The following is a 19,091-nucleotide window of genomic DNA, read 5'->3' as shown; positions in this document are numbered from 1 at the left end:
GGGGGGGGGGGGAGCGGCCTTTGAGGGCCCATGCATTGGGGGCAAGCTTCAGAAAGGTTCGTTGCTGAGTGTAGATTTCTGTAATACAAGTGAGGCCTGATGGCACATAGTGGGATGAAACTATTATTTGACATGATTAGAAAAGCACACCTCAGTTAATGCAAATGAAAATGGCATTTCCTTTTTGATTTTTTGCATCCATAGCATCGTACTGATCTATTTTCACCTGATCTATATTCAGACTATAAGTCCAAGATTATTTTCATATATACTATAGCCAAGGGACAGAAGAGCTGAAAGTATTTTGTGGGAAGGGCTAGCCTTGATGCCCATGGGTGCCTGCCTTCTCCCTCCTCCTTTCTCATTCTTTTTTCCTCTTTTTCTTCTCCTCTATCCTGAAAGACCCCTCAGAGGGGTCTTTGAGGGGTCATGAGATAAAAGGCTGGTGAAAGCCTCATCTTAGTTTATCTTGTCTTTCGGGGCTCTCGGGCGCAGGAGGCCGCAATTCTCGGCGGTGGCCACAGGAGGGCACTCCAGGCTCGCCGCTGAGGCCCTAACTGCCCCGGTGCGCTTGTGCGCGCTGGGGGTCGCCGGAGCAGGGCATCCCGGCAGAGCATCTCTGGCCCCTGGGGCGGTGGCTCCGTGCCCTAGCCTTGATGGGGGCAGTCCCGGACAGACTGCCCCGTGGAAGGTTTCGTGGGCTCGTAGGGGGCCACCTTTCCAGACCGTCCAGCCCTGCAGTGCTGGTCTGTGCTCAGCCGGGGGGCCCATCCCCTCCAAGAAGCCCATTCCAGCCGGGGGAGCCTACAGGCCGATCGGATCTCCCCGAGGACAGGCGCTCGCTCAGCACCTTTGCAACTTAGTCTTCGTTGTCTAGTTCGGACTTTTGTAGTCAACTCTTGTGTTTAGCAGCTGCCCTGCTTTTATTCCACTCTTTTTTGCTCGTTTTTTACTTTTTCCTGTAGTCGCTAAAAGATCCCCTTGGAGTCTCCTCTTCTGCAGGCTGAAAAGACCTGCTTCCCGCAATGTCTCCTCACATGTCATCCCTCCCAACCTGGCTGCTATTCTTGCGACCGTTCGCTGAACCAATTCTAACTCCTGATGCAAAATGATTTCATATTCAATGCATTCTGGGGAAATGTGGTAGCCATCAGAAAACAGCTGCCAGGGGAACACCTGCTGCCCTTCTCTGCCCAGTGAATGATAAATGGGAAAACAGAAGGAACAGCATTCCTCCCTACTTAGTGCTGCAGGGTATCCCCTCATCTTTGGATCTGCCCCCCTGCTGCCCTGTATGTCGATTATCAAGGTCCTTGGTTTGTTGGCTTTGAGCCACCTCAAGTCTAGCCAGTGCTTCCTAAGTGGGTCATGAGAACAGCAGGGATGTCGATGACCCCGAGATCAAGTGTGCGGTTTCTTTCGTTAGGAATGCCGACCTGCATGCGCATTCCTATATCGCAAGTCCCTGCTTTGTGGCAGAGTGAATGGTCTCCAAGACGAATGGTTCGACACAGCACCCAGCACTGAGCAGGAGGTAGACCCGATGGCCTTCTTGAGCCCTTCCAAGTCGACTGTGCTACAAAGAATCCACAGCATCAGCAGTCCAGGGATGGGTCCCCAGGACCGCTAGCATGCGTCTCGGAAAGCCAGGGACCCATGAGCCGTGTGGAGAGCCCTCTCCATCAGACGGGAAAGCTGAAGGGGTTGGCATCCAGCAAAACAACCCACTCCGGCTTACTGGCTGTTGGGATTCTAGGATCACATACATGGCTGCAAAGGACAGCTGTGCTGGGGGCATCCAGATGCTCTGCGTGGCCTGGGGGGCAGGAGCAGGCTTGGATGGTGGCAGCACCTGCACGCTCCCCCAAAGCTGAGGTCCAGCAGCCCCTTTCGGGGAAGTCTCATGCACGCTTGCTGCAGCCATTTGTCATCTGCTGTCCTGCCTGCCTTTTCCCTTCTTTTCTGGGTTGGTAGCTGCAGGCCCAGTAAGTGCTTCCGGAAGCAGGGCAAGGGGAGGGGGTTGAATCAGCAGCAGCTGCTCTCCTTTGCCCCCAGCGTCCATTGACTACCTGGGGAAAATGGAGCAGCTCCACATGGAGCAGCCTCTTCTGACATTCTCGCTGTGATGTCAGTGGATGTGCAACAAAGTCCTTGCGTCTTACCCGGTCCTGACGGTGGGATGGCTGCCTCAGTTAAGGGGCTGACGCCATGCCCAACTGCAGCAGAGATGGAAAAGGCAAGGGGACACGGCCCCTGCTCAGTATGGCAGAGAGTGAATGGCATCTAGGCAAGCAGGTTGGAAGCCCACTTCTAGCCCAGATGTGCTTGTCTGAGTCAGCTGGGCCTTTGGGTCAACGCAGCTGGCCAATCTAGACAAAAGGAATAGCCTTTGGTTTTAGAAGCAGACCTAAAGTGAGTGTTCGGTATTTTAGTGGCCACTGACCCAGTCTGGCAAAGGAGATCTATGCAGGTTTCCCTTGCTGTACGAGAATCATACCTCAGCACGTGCACTCGAGTAAACGACTGATATAGTAAAAGCAACCAGGGTTCATATCCCCAACTGTCACAACAAGCCATGTGCTGTGCTCTGTTTGGCTAGTCCTTTTCTTCATGACGCAGTGCTTAGACGCTTGGAGAAGGCGATCACCTTCCAGGTCAGCAGAATCTAGGAGTACGGTCATTTTGCCAGCCTTGCCTTCCTGTTAAATCAAGCCCCTGTTAAGCAATGGGCTAGCAACTTCCTCACCTCCAATACCTGTGTCCTTCTTAGCGGTAAGGGCACCTTCCTCCCTGGCTATGTTGCAAAGCAGAGGGAAAGCAGCCCCACTGCCGCCGCCTCATGGCCCAGGAGGAGGAGAGCAGGGGCAGGCTGAGTGGCTGCTGACAGGGACAGGTGTCCGAGCTGAGCGCCATCGCTGGCCGCCCAGCACCTGCTCCTGCTGCTGCCCCGTGAGTACAATGCCACCAAGCCAGAGGGAACAGCCTCATTAGAGGGCTGGGGGAGTGCACCAACGGCAGCTTTTTGCCAGCCCTGATCCAGATTGAATTGCTAGTATTTCACAGGAAAAAAAAATAAAAACCTTGCAAATCACACACTTTATAATTAATATAGTGCAACAAAAATAGTTAAGAATGCAAGAACTTTTACAGATTAAAAAAATAGTTTTTTAACCATCTGATCTTAAAAATAGACAATAGAAGTGAAGCTTAAAATATAACCACACAGGTTGCTCTTCTGTGCCACTTGCCTGGCTCCACACAGCTACTGACTGCTCGGAGCCACCGCTTCTGCAGGTGTGGCTCGTTCGCACGCCACACTGAGTGCCGCGTGGTCCCTGAGAGGCATGCCTGCCCAGTCCTGCTGCAGCCCCTCGGCTGGTTTGGAGCTGGAAGGAGCCAGCCAGCCACCTTGGCTGCCATTGGTCTGAGAACAGACGTGGATCACTTTAGCGTTCTTGTTTTTGTGATGGTCAGCGTAAACTTTGTATTTCACCAGGAGAATGAAGATGAAAACGAGAACCGAGGCCACGATGACGCCTCCGAGAATGATGATCATTGTCCCACCGAGAAACTGGGCGCGGAGGGACTGGCACTGCCTGTACTCCTCCTCTGTGGTGAACTGCACACATCCCACCACCATGGTCGCTGTGAGAGATGTCACGCCGTCGTCATACACAGCGAGGACGCAAAGGTCGTAGTCCCGCCCAGCAGCCAGATCAGTCAGGAAGAAGGACTTGCTGGCCGCGGGAATCACCCTGCAAAGGACAGCAGCATCAGCACCCTGGGCCACGCACAGCCCCCGGCAGCAGGGGGAGTCAGCGGGCCTCCTGGCAACAGACCGGCGATTTTGTGTCTGGTGGCTGCAAGAGATGGTCGACTCACGGTGCAGGACGTCTCTAGCATCTGCACAGAGTAACGTGCCCACAGAGCCTGCAGGATCACTGGGCACACCCCTGGAGGCCACAAGCGCGGCTCAGCCCCACTGCCTCTCCCCATGGTTCTTGCCTCCCCATCTGAAGGCAGCGCGGGAAATGCTGTTTATGCACCATCTGCTGCTCTTTCATCTTTGAGTGGAAAACGGGAGGTCAGATTTCCCATAAGTGCCACGGACCACACATGTGCTGGGCAAACTCCCTGACCTTGCTTTGCTCCACTGACGTGACTCTGGCGCGGCTGCAGCTAAAGGCAAGGCTGAGAAGCACAGCGCTGGGCTGCAAGGACACACCTAAACCTCACTGAATTCCATGGCACAGTGCAATGCAAAGTCTCTTTCAGTTCAATGTGCTTGAAACATGAGGGCAGTCGCAGGCTGCGTGATGTGTGCAGCTGCAAACGCTTCTTATCGTTCTCCAGCAGGGCAATGGCTTCTTTTGCACCCGCCACCACCGTCCTCTGGAACAACCAAGTCCTCCCCACTTTAGCACACACGAGCACAGCTGGGGAAACTTCCAGGGCACAGAGAGGGGAGGGGGCCCTTTCTCCTTCTTTGCACCAAACTACCCCCAAGGCAAGGCCCAGCTGATCCCGCAAGGCTCCTGCACCAGGCACACCAAGGCACGACCAGTGGCGCACCCACACACAGGGTTTCCCACATGAACCACCAAAGGGCCCTGTGCAGCTTCTCCATCGATTCTTCCTGAATAATTTTTTCTGGTAAGAAAAGGGAAGAAAGATGCCTTTCGAAAAGACAAAGGGCTGCAAAAGGATGCCTGTGACGTCTCTCCCTGTGCTGGGGGTCCATGAAAGAGGCTGCCCCGTTCCACCATAAAGGCCTCATCTGGCATATGCCAGGTGCGCTCTTCCTTGGGGCTAGGCAGGGAAGGTCCTCTCCCCCTAGTTCTGCAAACTGAGGAGCTGACAGGGTGGGATGAGAAGTCACCCTGACGGCATGAAATGTAAAAAGCCACCTCGGGGGAGGCCCAGCAGGGCCAGCACTGCAGCAAGTCCTGTCTCTGCACAAACTGCTCACCTGAGCCGGGCGTGTGGTCACTGTCCAAGGAGCAACTGTCACCAGTGGGGGCACCTTCCCCAGACTGCTGCAAATGTGCAGACTTTGCTTCCATCATGACTAGTCTAGTCCTCTAGTAAAATACCCAGCTGGCACACACAAAAGGCACCTCTGAAGTTTAAGAAATATATTTTCTCTTGCACCCCATGCTGGTCCCCACCCTTCCTTGGGGATGCCCTTCTGGCTCATGCGCCTTGTTACAGAAATGGGAGTTTGGCCACTTCACTGCAGAGGCACCAGCTGGGAAATGAGGTCCTCACACAGACCCGTCTCTCCCCACCTCCTCTCCTCATCACCATCGCAAAGGATCTCACAGAGGTGTGTTACCTGTACACCAGCAGGTCATCGGCAGAGCTGTTGTACTGGATCTGATACATTCGTATTCCTGGGACGTGGTGCTGCGAAGGCCACTGGATGAGCGCAGAGGAAGAGGTCAGCTCGGCCACGGCCACTCTCCTCTCCCGGCGAGGCTTGCTTTCATTGGGGAAGATGGACTTGGCTGAGACCAGGACGTCCGAGGGGCCTGGCTCGGCCTCCTTGTCACAGTTCGTGCTGTTAGCGAGGTGCGGGTGCGGACGGCGCGGGCTGACCAGGAGCTCGACTGGGGCGGTTGACTCTCCGGCAGCATTGGAGGCAATGCACGTGTACGTGCCCTTTTCCTCCTCAGACATCACCAAAATGTCCAGGGTTCCGTTGTCATAGGAAACTGTCCGGGAAGTGTTGGTGACCAGCTTCCCCATGGGCGAAATCCACCGGACATACGGCTCGGGGTCACCTGCAGCTCTGCACTTCAGGGACACGCTCTGTCCCTCCATGACAACTTGCTTTGGAGTACTGTGGATGATTATGGGTGGCTCACAGATAAACTCCTCCTCTCTAATAGACCAGAAATACTTACCCATCAGCTCCGGCGGAGAAGCGCAGGTCTCCAGGTCATCTTCACGGGTCAGACGCCGCAGCCACACAAGCTCACAGTTGCAGTGCAGGGGATTCCCCCCGAAACTCAGCACCAGCGCGGACAAGGGGGACCCCTTTGGCTTGGCATAGACCGGGATGCGGGAAAAAAGGGGGTCAGGGGGGATCTTCTTCAGTTTGTTGGAGGTCATGTCTAGCCGGGCTAGTTTGTGAAGGTTGGAGAAGATGCCTTCAGGGACAACTTCAATGAGGTTATGATCCAGGCTGATGGTGTTGGCATTTGACAGCCTCCCAATAGTTTCCCAAGGAACCGTAACAAGATTGTTGTAGGATAGATCCAGGTCCTCAACTGTGTCAATGAAATCATCCAAAGACCTAGCAGAAATATAATGTAATTGGTTGTTACTAAGAATCAAGTGGCGAAGGTTGATTAACCCTTTGAAGTGGTCCTCATTGATATAGGTGAGCCTATTACTATCCAGATGCAATGCATGGAGGCCTTTAAGATCAAAAAACGTGTAAGGCATAATCTGACTGATGGTATTTCGGGACAGTGTCAAGTGGATCAGATTCGTCATGTTGGCAAAATCCTTCCGCCTCAGTGTGGTGATGAAGTTGTCCATCAGCCGGAGTTCAGCTGTCCGCTGGTCGATGCTGGGAGGGACAAACAGCAGCCCAGTTTTGGTGCAGAGAATGGTGAAGGAGGGCGACAGGGTCTGGCACATGCAGCGTGTCGGACACATTGTGGCCTTCACAGCAGTGTTCATAACTAGTAGGTAGAGGACCAGCCTTTCCATGGTAAGGTAAACAGGACACCTGTGTGACAAGGGGAGGGAAGGAGGAAAGGAAGCTATTAGAAGGCTTGCGTAGATCAATGCAGCTTAGGCAGAACGCAAATTGCACAAATACTGGAACAGAAGCAGTGTTTCTCTGGGTGGCTGCTTGGTTATTCCTGCTTGGCCCTTCCGGGGGGCTGGGGGAGAACAGAAGCCGAACCGTCCGCTGCAGTGGGAGCGGTGCCGCTGAGGCCTCTTCGCTTGTGCAGCGCTGTGTGTGCACGCGCTGGCAAACCTCGGGCACGTGCGAGAGGGTCACTGTTCTGGCTGGATGGACAGCTCCGGACCTGAGGGTGGGATGTGTGTGTGTGGGGGGGGGTTGCCTATTCCGGTGGGACTGAGCGCAAAGACTGCTAATGAGATTATTGCTGAAAGGGACCCAGCCCCAGCCACAGTCCAAGGCCCTGAGGGCCCACCTCGTACAAGAGGTTAGTTCACAGGCAGCCAAAGAGGCCAGTCGACCCACCATAAGTAGCAACATCTCGAGTGGGGAGATTGAGAGGTGGCATCGGATGGGATGCCAAACCACGATGAAGAGCTCCAGCCTCCAGAGGAGACTGTCATCGCAGTCACAGGATGGCCCAGTTGCGTGTCCGAGGGATCGCCCAGCTCCACAGTGCTCCTCCCTCCAGGTCCAGACGCAGAAGGATTCATAAGGAATGTTTTGGGTGAAGCACACACTTTGCTCTGTGTATGCTCAGAGACTTGTGTGCAAAATAAAGACATATGGCAAAGAAGCACTGGTGAAATGATTGCTACTGGGAGGGAGAAGCACAGCTACAGCTCACAACACACAGTCATACACCCATTTACTCTGAAGTAACTCCCAGTGAACTCAGAGAGACCATGTCTCTAGACTTGAGGATGTATTTTTCAGGAGGCTGGAAGCAAAGCCATATGTGGAGAGACTGAAATAACTGGGCAGGTTTAGCCTTGAAAAGAGAGGAATGAAGGGAGCTCTGGCGGGACTCTACACGTCCTTGAAAAGCTGTCACAAAGTGGAAGGCCAGGCTCTCTTCTCAATCATCCCAAAGGGCAGAACAGGGAATAAAGGGCTCCAGTGAATGGAAGCCACCTTCTGGCTGAACATCAGAAGAACGTCCAGACACCCAGACAGGTACAGCACTGTGATCATGGAACCAGTAGCCTAAGGAGGCCGTGGGCTCTCCCGTGCCTGACGCGTTCGAAAGGCAGCGGGACAGGCCTCAGCGAGGGATGGTTTAACTTGGCCTTCTGTGCCGAGCAGAGCATGGTGCCGGACCCAGTGGCTCCCTGGTCCTTTCCAACTCGACTGTTCTAGGTTTCTATTCTATACCAGGGTTAAAATCTCTCAGAATGCTAAAACAACAGAGTCCTCAACATGTTAAAACTAAGTCGGATGAGTCTTGTCACCTTGACTTAGAAGGAAGGCCCACTTACTTGGTGGAGCGTCCAAGTTAAGAGGCCAAGTTAGATGCCCGGGCAGGGAAGAGGCTGCCTAAAGCAGGGCGGTTTTAGGCCTGAACAGTGGCACTTTGCTAGTTATTTCATTTAATGTTGCATTTTTGCCGCCAGGCAAGGGATGGTACTTGTAGGATCTTCTGCTCCGGGTGAGAAAGCAGCTTGGCTGGCCCCGAGTACTTGCAAGGGGTAGAGGAGAGTGTGCGCTGCAAGATGCCTCCAGCAGCAGAATATCCAGAGGCAGCTGCTCACCCAGAGCCTCCGTCGCAGTGCAGCTCAGAAGCCGAGTGCCAAGAAAACCGAGTCAACAGCGCACTTGATCCCCACCCCAGTGACACACGGTTGCAATGGCCCATATTATTCACTCTAGCAACGGGGTTTCTCCATAACAACATCTGAAAACATGCAAATATTGGGGAATAAATATCTCATTTCTGTATCACCCAATAGCTGAATCTCCCTGGGTGGTTAGAGCAATTCATAACAGGTACAATAATAAACTAGATAATAAAATGAAATAAATTATGAATAAAATTTTTGTAAGCCGTCCTGAGGCCGCTGCAAAGGATGACACATAAATGTCTTAATTAAATTAATTAAATACATTAAAATACAGAATTAAGTTCCTTTATTTATTTATTAAATTTGTATAAAACCACCCCTTTAGCACTATACGCTCCAGGCAGTCATTACAATAAAAATCAATAAAACATCAATAAAATAATACCGTTAAAAAGTTATAATAGGTAAACAAAATAAAACACAATATACAAAATCAAACAAAATGTAAATTAATACAATTAATAAATAAAATTGACATTAAAACCAGTGCCGTCAAATACATAGTTTAAGTAGTGCCATGGGTGCGTTGAAAGAGACACGTTTTCATCAGGTGCCTAAAACTCAATAGTGTCGGCGCTGAGAAAAGGCACTACTGGAATCGGAGTCACGCTGGAGTCCGGGGCATCCCGGCCCACGACCCTCGTCCCGCAGGGGGAGTGCGACCCCACGCAGGACAGGTTTGCAAAGCTGGAATGGAGGCTTACTCACCGACAGCACTTCCGCCTCATCAGGACTGAGCTTCAGCTTATGGGCCCTCATCCAGTCCATTACCGAGTCCAGACACCTATTTTGGGTAGAGACCTGGGTCAGATGCACGTCAGAGGCAGAGTGCGCGAGCGTCATCAGCCCAAACTTCCCGGCGGCCTCTCCCAGCACGGTTTCATGGAGATGTTAACCAGTGTAAGGGATAAAGCCAAGCACTGTAGAAGTGTGCTGCACGAGCGCTGTAATCGCCTGGCACCTCCACCTGGGAACAGTCCCCCGGGCAGGAGTGACGCCAGCACAACATGGTGGCCCCGACTCCCAACACAGCTGGCCGCTCCAGGAAACCCTGGGCAATGGTATCGAAAGCCGCTGAGAGGCCCATGCGCGCCAGCGGGGTCGCTCTGCCCGCCTCTCTCCTGGCAAAGGTCCTGTCACGGGCAACCAAGGCAGTCTCAGTCCCAAAACCAAGCCTGAAACCCGACTGAAACGGATCCAGATAATCCATTTCTTCCAAAAGCACTCGGAGTTGCCTGGTCACCACCTACTTGATCACCTTGCCCAGGAAGGGGTCGTTGGCTATTGCTCTAGTTATCAATGCCAGCCAGGTCCAAGCTTGTTTTTAAGAAGCGGTGCAACCACAGCCGTTTTTAATGCAACTGGCAGCACTTCCTCTCAGAGGGAGGCATTTACAGCATCCAGGACCCAGGTGCAGACCCCCTCCCTAGATCTTTCGATGAGCCAAGATGGGCAAGGTGCAAAGAAGCAGGTGGGAGGCCAGCCTTGGCCAAGCATTTTGTCCACATCATCAGACCACAAAGGCAAAACCTCATCCAGCCCGAAGCGTCCGGTGAACCCAAAGTGTTCGGAAGTGTCCGGTGAACCCGATGGCGCACCGGACACTTCCAAAGACAGCGCTGCAGCAACTGTGGCGTCCAAGTCAGAGCAGATATGAGCAAACTTATCCTGGAAATGTGGAGCAAACTCATCACTGTGGGCCACTGAAGGTTCAACAAGTCCTTTTTTGGGGCCAGCATGTAAAAGGCCCCGATCCACTCAGAAAAGCTCTGCTGGTTGGCATTCCAGGAGGCAGTACAGGTGGTGTAAAAACACTTCTTAGCCGCCTTAATCACCACAGAACTCAATAAAGAGCTCTAAGTCATGTTTGGTCAGATTTGTTCTGAGTTTTCTACCATAGGAAATTGAAAACTGCTTGGCAAACTAAAACAATAAAAAATAGGGCAGTCTTATTTTGGTGCCAAAAAGATGACAGCACTGGCCCCAAGTAGAGCCCAGTGGAGAGACCATTCATACCTGGGGGCTGCCACTGAGCAGGCCCTCTTCCATGATGCCCCCTGCCAGTCCTCCCTTGAAGCTGGCATTGCAGCCCCATGCGGTCCAGGGTTTCACAGGCTGAACTGCCACCTTGAATTGGGCTCAGAAGCACACAGGAAGCCAATGCAAGCAAGCCAGAAGGGGTCTTTTTTGTCCAGGTCTTCCAGTTCAGGTTATTAATCTGGCTGCCACATTTTGCACAAAGTGCTACTTCTGTGCTACACAAAATGCCACACAAAGTCTTCACGAACAGCCTCGTGCAGAGTGTATTACTGAAGCCCAGTTATTCCTGTCCAGAGAGGGCAATGGCTGGGCCACCAGGCAAAGCTGGTAGAAGGCTCTCTGTGCCACGGAGACATCCTCGGCCTCAAGGCTCCAGCAGGACCACCAGCTATTAGCCTGTTTGTTCGAAGGGAGTGCAACTCCAGAAGAGCTGGCATTCCCCAGCAGAGCCACTTGCCCTGCAATCAAGAACCGGGTCCTTGCTCCACTGTTGACACTGACCGGGCCCGGCAGACAGCCTCTGGGATGCTTTGACCCAGAGGCAAAGGAGGGAGACTGCCCCACAACACTGCCGCCTCAGGCACACTCCACATGAGTGCTTGGGGTGGGTCCTGGAGGGCAGGATGCCCTCTGCGTGATGAAAGGGATTCCCTGGCCCACATGGGGAGCTGTGCAGCTGGGATTGCGGCATCCGTGCCAGTCAGCCCGTCCTCCTGCTCCTCTGCACCCTCCCTCTCTCATGCACGCACACACAACTGCCCGTCCCAAAAGCGCTCCAGCAGCGACTCTGCAGGAAAGTGGTCAGAACAGGGCAAATCCTGGGGGAAGGCACGCAGGTCCATTTGGGCTGCCGCGTGTGACTGGCGCAGCACTCGGTGTCCCTGGTGAGCGCTTGTGAAGCCCTCTGAAGGGGACCTTGGAAATGGCACAAGCGTTTGTCTAAATAAGGGCTAATTAGCTGAGGCAAGCTGCCGTAGGCGACATGGTTGCCTACAAGATGCAACTCTGTCATCCGGAGCGCAAAAGCCTGGAGCCAGCAGCCATGCGCACGCAAGGGCGCCCACAGCGGCAGCCAGCAGCTTGCCTGCCTCCTGCCCTCCCCAGCCCTCTTCCCGGGCTCCCTCCTTCACTGCAGGCCAGGGGGCCTCCCACCCTGCCAGCAACCATCTCCTGGGTCGCTTGGTGCTCTGGTGCCGGCCCCTCCCAGCTCTGGGGTAATGACCTGTTAGCCGCGTATAAATAAGCCCATCAAAGCCAGTCTATTAGAGCAGCCTCCTCTAATAACATCCGATTCCAGTTAATTTAGCCTGGGTATTGAAAAGCCATTTAATATTTCAGTCCTAATTAAAGCCCATAAAATATATAATCCCTTCACTTCACTGCCAGCTGATGCCCCGGGTGTTGCCATCCAGTGAAAATGGGAACGGGAGCAAGCCCGTCTCCTCCTCCAGTGCTCAAGTGAGTGCACACTTATTAAAATCAACCAGGGCCAGGCTGTCCTCAGCAGGAGGTGTGCTGATCTTCCAGATAAAACATTTCTTTGTGAGAGTATAGGAAGAACAGGAACACCCGAAGTGCTGCATTAGGCTGGAAAGTTCTGGGGAGACGCACTTCGGCTGAACATTAAAGGAGCGATACGAATCGCCTGCCTGCGTGACCATCCCGCAGAAAGGCGTGTGCAAAGCGAGTGGCGCAGAAGAAGCGGGTGGGACTCAGGCACGTGGAGCTGGGAAGTGCCAGGGGACGAGCTGCTTCACCGCGTGCACGCGGACGCAGGCCGGCCTGCCCAGTGGCCCCGCAGGTCAGGCAGCACACCGGCACCCTCCTGGGGCTCTGCCCCGAATCAAAGAACCAGGAGGGCAGCCCGGCCCACTCCAGGGAGCTCGCCCACAGTGCCCGTGGCAGCTCGTAGCCTGTGTGCGAGTCTGCCCGCCCTTGTGCCCATGCACAACCAGCAGCCACGGGCTCCCTTCTGAGCATCCAGAGCAGCAGCAGCAGCAGCAGCAGGACTGTGCCAGGGAGCCAGCACTGCACAAGCCCTCACCAGGAACGCGGAGAGCACAGAAAGCCCCAGCCCAGACACTCCAGCAACATCCACATCAACAGGCAGCCTTAAATCTGCCAGGTTATCCAAGGAAGACGCCATTCCTAGAACCACTGAATCTCTTTCCGACATCCAACCTGGCACCCAGTCCCTTGAGCTTTGCCCCACTGGACCACGTCCTTTCCTCCACCGCAGGGGAGAGCAGGCCATGACCCTCAACCATGTGCCATTCCTTCCCGCCCTATATGTTGCTGCAAGGTCCCCTCCTCTTCTCCTGCCTGGCAAGACTTAGCCCTGGGCATCCTCCTCACTCCCCCGCCCATCCTGGGATGCTGCGCTGACAGGCCGTGTGCTGCCTTGCATGCCAGACTGGAATCTGACCCCAGGACAGCAGTGGTGCCCAGTGGACCAAAGCAAAATTGCAAATGGAGATGCACGAACATAATTTGCATCTCCGCATTCGGCATGTCAGCATTTTCAGATGATGTTTATTCAAGCGCAGGCGCTCCTTGGTGGGGGGAAATGACTGCCGATCTTTCATTAGCAGCATCAGCACCAACTCCCCCCTTGCATAATAGCTCTAAATATCACTACAGACAAAAATGCTCCTGCTTGATACGGTCAAGCAGTGGCCATCACTCTACAGTCAACACGCAAACTCTCCTATGAGGCAGGGGCTCCCCCCCCCCACAGTCATCTTCTGAGGGCAGAAAAGAAGTGGGGGCAGCAGGGACAGAGGGTGTCTCCCTCCCTCCCCTTCCTCTTCTTCCTCAGCCAGGTTGCTGCTATGACAGTATCCCAGATGTCCAGAGACCTGGAAGATATAATTTCCCCAGAGATGTTATCAAACCAGGAACCAGGCCATGTACTAGGAAAAAGGCCGGGGACAGGGACAGGAAAAACCGAACACTTCATTCTGATTTTCAGTATCACTCATAAATGCTGCCCCGATCCAAGCGGAGCTGGTGGAAGCCTGTCCCCACCTGCTTTAAGCCCCACCACTTGGGCACATCTTCAACATTATCTAATGCAAATTCCGTTTCTACAAGAAAGGATTTGAGGTGAGATGCGTTCTTGGCTGCAAGAAGGCCTCACCCGAAGTCTTTCGTTCTGAACTCTCCAAAAACATCACCAACTCACCTCCAGCCTGTTACCTGAGAGTGGAGAGGAGAGGACTGGCAAGCGTGGCTGTGCAGGATGGTCAGAAGACTGGGAGAAACTTGGTTTCTGAGCAGCCAAACAGTTTGTGCGATGCTAGATCCATCATTTGATCTGCCAAAATTACACATTAATAGCTGCCTTATTATGTATCTCATTTTATAATTTTTAATTGTAGAGCCTCTGGCTGCAGAGGCAGCATATAAACACTCAGACACATTTAGCTGATTAATGAGTGGGGAGATTTGCATGTGAGAAACTGCAAATTAAAGGCACTCGGATGCTATTGTGGTTTGATGGGTTAATGTCGTAATAAGAGTCAAGCGATGGACTTCTCTTCCAATAAGGCTGGTAGCTTCTGCTTAACCAACTCTTGGCTGTCTTACATTTCCCCCAGTATGTCCAAATGGCACTCAAAAAACCTTGGGCTATGCAGATTTATTTCTGTTTACCTGACTGAGAGAGGATCATTCCACTTAAATTCTTCCACTGATCAATACGAGAACCTAAAGGATAAGAAACACAGCACAGCGCCAGCTGCATCGAAAGCTCTTGGCAACTCAGCTCCATCTTAGGGGACACCCCCTCCTCCCCTGAAAGAGCCGGGGGGGGGGGACACCTCTGAATCCAGACAAAAAGGGAAAACGACGCCAGGAGTCAAAGAGCTGGGCAGGCTCTGGGTCCTCAGGGATCACCTGGATGGTGGCTTGGAGCTGCCAGGCATTCCTGGCAGCTGGCTCAGGCCACTCCGAGTCAGGAGGGCATCAGTGGCCTGAATCCCAGAAAGAGAAGAATTCCGGGGCACCGTCTCCCCCAGGCAGGCTCCCTATTCAGGAAGTCCCAAATCCTCCCTTGCCAGGCTGCAGATTCCCCCTTTAACCCACCTATGCCCCCAGGTCTCAGGCAGGCAGCGGAATGCTTTGCACCCCGACAGTGCCCACGTGGCCCCTCGGAGACTTCTGGGTCACCTTTCTCTCCAGGGGCCTATCAGGCCTTGCATGATCCAGGAGCCTCCTCTTCCACCAGTCCCCACCAGTCTTAATCCAGCAACACTAACTGGTGCGGAATACCCTTGTGTGTGTGCTGCGCTTTTTGAAGAAATAACTGATCACCATCTTAAAAAGCCAACCAAGGGTGTTCTCCCAAGGACTAGAGAGTCAGCACGCACACCAAGAAAAGCTAGCAAAAAAGGATGGTTTATCCTGCAGCAAGAGAAGAGGAGAGATTTAGGGTTAGGGTAATGCGAGTCCAACTTCCTTGGACTTACATTACTAGCAGGGGCAAAGAGGAGACCGCACACTTTGCCTTCAAAGGCCCAGATGCGTACTTCACTACCTTATAAAGAAGGCTCAGGAGCAGCTGGCTAGAGAGGCCTGATCCAGCACCATAGCTCCCTTTCTCTTCCCTTGGGGAATGGTGTCCTGGTAACAGGCAGGCCACACAGTGCAAAGGTGCCTCTCAGGCCTTGGAGCAAGGAGTGGGACCTCAAGCTCAGGGGCCAAATCCAGCCTCCCGGGGTCCTAACACAGGACACGAACTGGGGAGCCTCCAGGCCCGGGGACTCTATCAGAGCAGTGCATGAGAAACGGGACGCAGCCTGCTCACCCACACACACACACTGCTGTTATTAAATTATATACATGGCATGCTACAGTTTACTATCACACATGGATTTTCATGTGAGTTTTTATTTGGGTTTCTTCGAGGGTGGGCAGATAAGTGGGGAAAAGGCCCTTTCTGGGATGAAAAGTAAGATGCAACTTTTAAAATACTCACAAAAATCAATTATCCAGCACTCAACATGTATACATTCAAGTGAGATTCTATGCTTCCCATTCTGGATTTGCTTTGTTTCTTCAGAAACAACCAGCTAATAAACCTTTATAAACTATGTCTATAACAGATGTTATAATTTGAAGGCCCAGTTATTTTTATTCATATATAGGAGACAGGAGATGAATAAAGTTAGCCAGTGTAGCTCTCACAAGTTTTGCCTATGATAATCCTACCTCTCTGCAGCATTGCAATGCATCATTGCAGAAAGGTTGTCATAAAATCATTACACTGGCACAGGAATTAATTTGGGTATTCAGTGCTTGCTAGATATTTTCTTCAAATGCTCTTGTAGCTATGATTTTAAGACACAGTTTCAATGACATCTGCTGATTTCTAGACAAGAGGATCAGATTGCACCTTTAAAGCGGGATGTATTCTGAAGGATGCTGGTCTTTGGAGATGTTTCTGTGCCAGCAGCGCTAGTGCTCAGTTCTGGTGGATCTTTGGTAGCACAAGAGGGACAACTTACTGCTGGTTCCGCCTTGCCTGGCCATCCTCAATTAGGCAAAATAACGCAGCAAGCTCATGTACTGCCATCACTGCCTTTTCCACACAGCAGACCTCAGCTACCAATGCCACCAGGCGCCTTGAAGTACATTCCATAAATAGGGCATCTATTTTTGGAAAACTCTCAGGATCTGAGTCTATGAACAGCCACGTACAGAAAGGAAAGTGCATTTCTCATTTCTGAGCGAACGCATTTTTTGCCCCAGAAAATCACAGGGGCAGGAGGTGCCTCCAAGAGCCCCGGGCAAGCTATGTTTTGATCACCCTGGTGCTGCTTGACCAATTGTGGGCTGTGGCAGGTGCCCCAAGTCATGCCTTTTCATGTTGCCAAGAGGGAAAACGGAAAGTTTCGGGGCACTCTTCAGGGGGAGAGGCAGCAGGTTCTCTCTAGTGGATCCCCAAAGTTATCTCCTTCTTGAGCATTAGGAAGCCTTCCTGCCAGGCAGAAAACATTAATTGCTGACTTAGCTGGAAAGAAAGATGACTTTGGGCTAGCCACATTCAGGTAGCGAAAGCGGAAGTGGAAAAGACAGGTGCCGTTACAGCAGAACCTTCAGCATCTCCTGAAGAACATCTCAGGTGCAGGGGAGGACTGGCAGAAAGAAGGTGTTCCTCAAAGGTAAAGATAACCCAGCATCAAGACATCCACTCACAAAATCTATTCTGAGCTGAACATTGCAGCCTGTAATTTTCTAATTCAGAAATGGCTCCTAATTGCAGTGAACAAAAGAAAGTGGTAAATCCATAGTCAGAGGGAAAAGTGGCTTTTCCCTAACATTTGCCAGCATTTGCAGCAAAATGCCAGAGTACCGAATAAGTGCTCACCCTCTTCCTGAAAAGCAAGGTGGCAAGCCGTGAGGCAGTGCCTGTGCCTTCAGGAGATGATCATCCTCTCCAGCCAAACAGCCCATTCTTAAGACACTGCTGTGCAATTCTCAATCGCTGCAAATACAGGGCAGGATTCACTGAGCTGGAAGGGGCAGGACCCAAAGCAGGCAATGGAGAAGGTCCACCAGCCATCATTTAAGGCTCCCCATGAGTTTGTCTTCACTCCAAAAGTAATAAGATGGAGGGAAACGAAGCCTCCTGCCCCAAACTGATGTCTTCCAACACCCAGAGACACCAGGCCTCCAGGGACAGGCCAACTGAAGAAGCCACCCCACTGGATGGCTCACCTGCTCCCCACAGCCTCGTGAACAGCCCCCAGAGGCTGAGCCCCCTTCTCCTGCTGAACTGCCAGGCAGGCTCTCTGTGGGTCTCTCTGTGGGACCTGTTCCAGACAGCAGCGCGCGCGCACTGGCCTCTTCCTGTCTAAGGCACTGCACCCTGCATGGCAGAGGCCTCGGAGGAAAGGTGCTACTCGCAGCCAAGAACATTGCTTTGGTATTTGCAGCCACGGCCAGGCAGCTCATTCACCAGCCACCACAAAGTGACCAGCGGGGTGGGGGCCCTGCCCTCCTGCAGCTGCCACCAGGCTGCAGAGCAGCAGGCGGCTGGAAAGGGCGAGCGAGGCCACAGGGGAGACCGCCAGCTCTAGCTGACCTTCCAGGCTGGGTAGAAACGACAGGCAAAAACGCGAGGCAAGAAGTGCAATTTCAGAGCATCTGCAAAAGCCTCTGAAGCCACAAGGAGGTTTTAAAGGGGGAAATAAATTAAAAGGCAGCAACACAAACATTTGGATCTTGAGAAGCCTTTTGTCTACATTTTGCAAAATGAATGAACAAAGCACCTAAGGTTCTCAGCATGACAAGCTCCAGTTTCAGGAAGGAGAAAAGAGAAATACAGTGTGACAGAGAAGCAAGGTGGCACCTGTTCCCCCACAGCTGGGGAGGAACTCCTCAGCCCCCGTCACTGGCAAAAGTGGGCAGGAGGGTCACTCTGCTGTCCCTGCTCATGGGTGTCACACAGGGCATTGCTGACCTTGGGCCGCATCCAGTCCCAGGGTCCCAAATATTCATTCACTGGACTGTCAAATCGCCCAGGTCAGTCATGGTGCTGCTTCCAGGCACCCCCCAATCCAGCGCAAAACTGCGCCTTTCCTCCAGTTCTGCAGTTGCTAACGGCTGCCCCAGGCCCTTGATGAGACAAAGGTAAACGGAGGGAGGAGCACCCACTGGCAAGGGGAGATCAAAGAGCCTCCGGCTGCCTCAGCAATCTGGAGACCCAATCATGCCACCAGCCTGCTCCCTCCAGAATGCAGAACATGAACCCCCTGGCTCCCCGTAAAGAATGTGAAAGCGAGTTGCTCAGCCCAGCCCACCTTGCGGAGAGCAGAGCGTTCGGGTCCTCTGGCAGGACATTGAGAGGGAGCTACAGTGGCAAGACCCTGAGACAGCACAGCCAAGAAACCCCCGGGATACGCACAGCATCTGTTGGCTAGACGAAGCACCCCTCGGAAAAGAGCAAAACAGGCAAGAGGCCCAGAGCTACTTTGAGAGGCTAAAATGAAGCTGGACCGCTCTGTCCCCACATCCCATCTCTAGTCGGGGTAGCCGTATGCTCCCACTCCATACCCACAAACGGGATCTGAAGGCAATGGACTTCCCCTTTCTCCTTGCTCCCACCCCCAGTAACAGACTGGGAGGTAGGCTGTCTTGTCTCGCAGAGGTTCTGTTTAGTTACTCCAGCCAACAACAAAGCGCTCCTCTCCCCCACAAACCTCATTGTAAAATTTAAAGCCACTGGGCCCAATGGACCACCAGCACCTTCTCCAGCAGGGGATTCCAACACTGCTTTGCCACCGGATATTCCAAGCAACCTGAGGCAGGTGAAATCTCTATAGCCAGATATCTCCCAAAGACCCTGTGTTCCATTACGTAAATGCAGAAGAATCTTTGCTCCAGGCCTAAGAAGACACAATTTTCTGCCACGTTCATACAGGCAGCAGCACCCTCTTCCATTCCCTCAAACAGATGCTAGGAAATATGCGCACTGGTGCAGGCATAGCCTCTGCCCCAGCCAGGCT

The 19,091-nt window shown here is 52.9% G+C and overlaps 1 protein-coding gene across 1 annotated transcript; it reads right to left on the bottom strand.

Moving 5' to 3' along the window:
- Positions 1-3,130: 3,130 nt before the first annotated feature.
- On the bottom strand, positions 3,131-9,326 carry LOC123023265 (leucine-rich repeat and fibronectin type III domain-containing protein 1-like protein). Its single transcript, XM_044429746.1, has 3 exons — positions 9,250-9,326; positions 5,336-6,739; positions 3,131-3,755 (listed from the first exon to the last, which is right to left on the bottom strand). The coding sequence occupies exons 1-3, from the start codon at positions 9,267-9,269 to the stop codon at positions 3,263-3,265; spliced, it is 1,917 nt and encodes a 638-aa protein (XP_044285681.1). The 5' UTR covers positions 9,270-9,326; the 3' UTR covers positions 3,131-3,262.
- Between the last annotated feature and the right edge of the window lie 9,765 nt (positions 9,327-19,091).

This window comes from Varanus komodoensis, unplaced genomic scaffold (genome assembly GCF_004798865.1).
Source record: "Varanus komodoensis strain SLA01 unplaced genomic scaffold, ASM479886v1 scaffold201, whole genome shotgun sequence".
Taxonomy (NCBI): domain Eukaryota; kingdom Metazoa; phylum Chordata; class Lepidosauria; order Squamata; family Varanidae; genus Varanus; species Varanus komodoensis.
The sequence above is the reverse complement of the archived record's forward strand: the minus strand, read 5'-3'. Positions and strand labels throughout refer to the sequence as shown.

What these genes read in the sequence shown, in the direction of transcription:
- LOC123023265 (XM_044429746.1), bottom strand. Translation starts at nt 9,269, where the DNA reads ATGAGGCGGAAGTGCTGTCG. An exon ending in ATGAGGCGGAAGTGCTGTCG is followed by an intron (nt 6,740 to 9,249) that starts GTGAGTAAGCCT and finishes CTTGTCACACAG; the next exon opens with GTGTCCTGTTTACCTTACCA. An exon ending in GATGACCTGCTGGTGTACAG is followed by an intron (nt 3,756 to 5,335) that starts GTAACACACCTC and finishes TGTCCTTTGCAG; the next exon opens with GGTGATTCCCGCGGCCAGCA.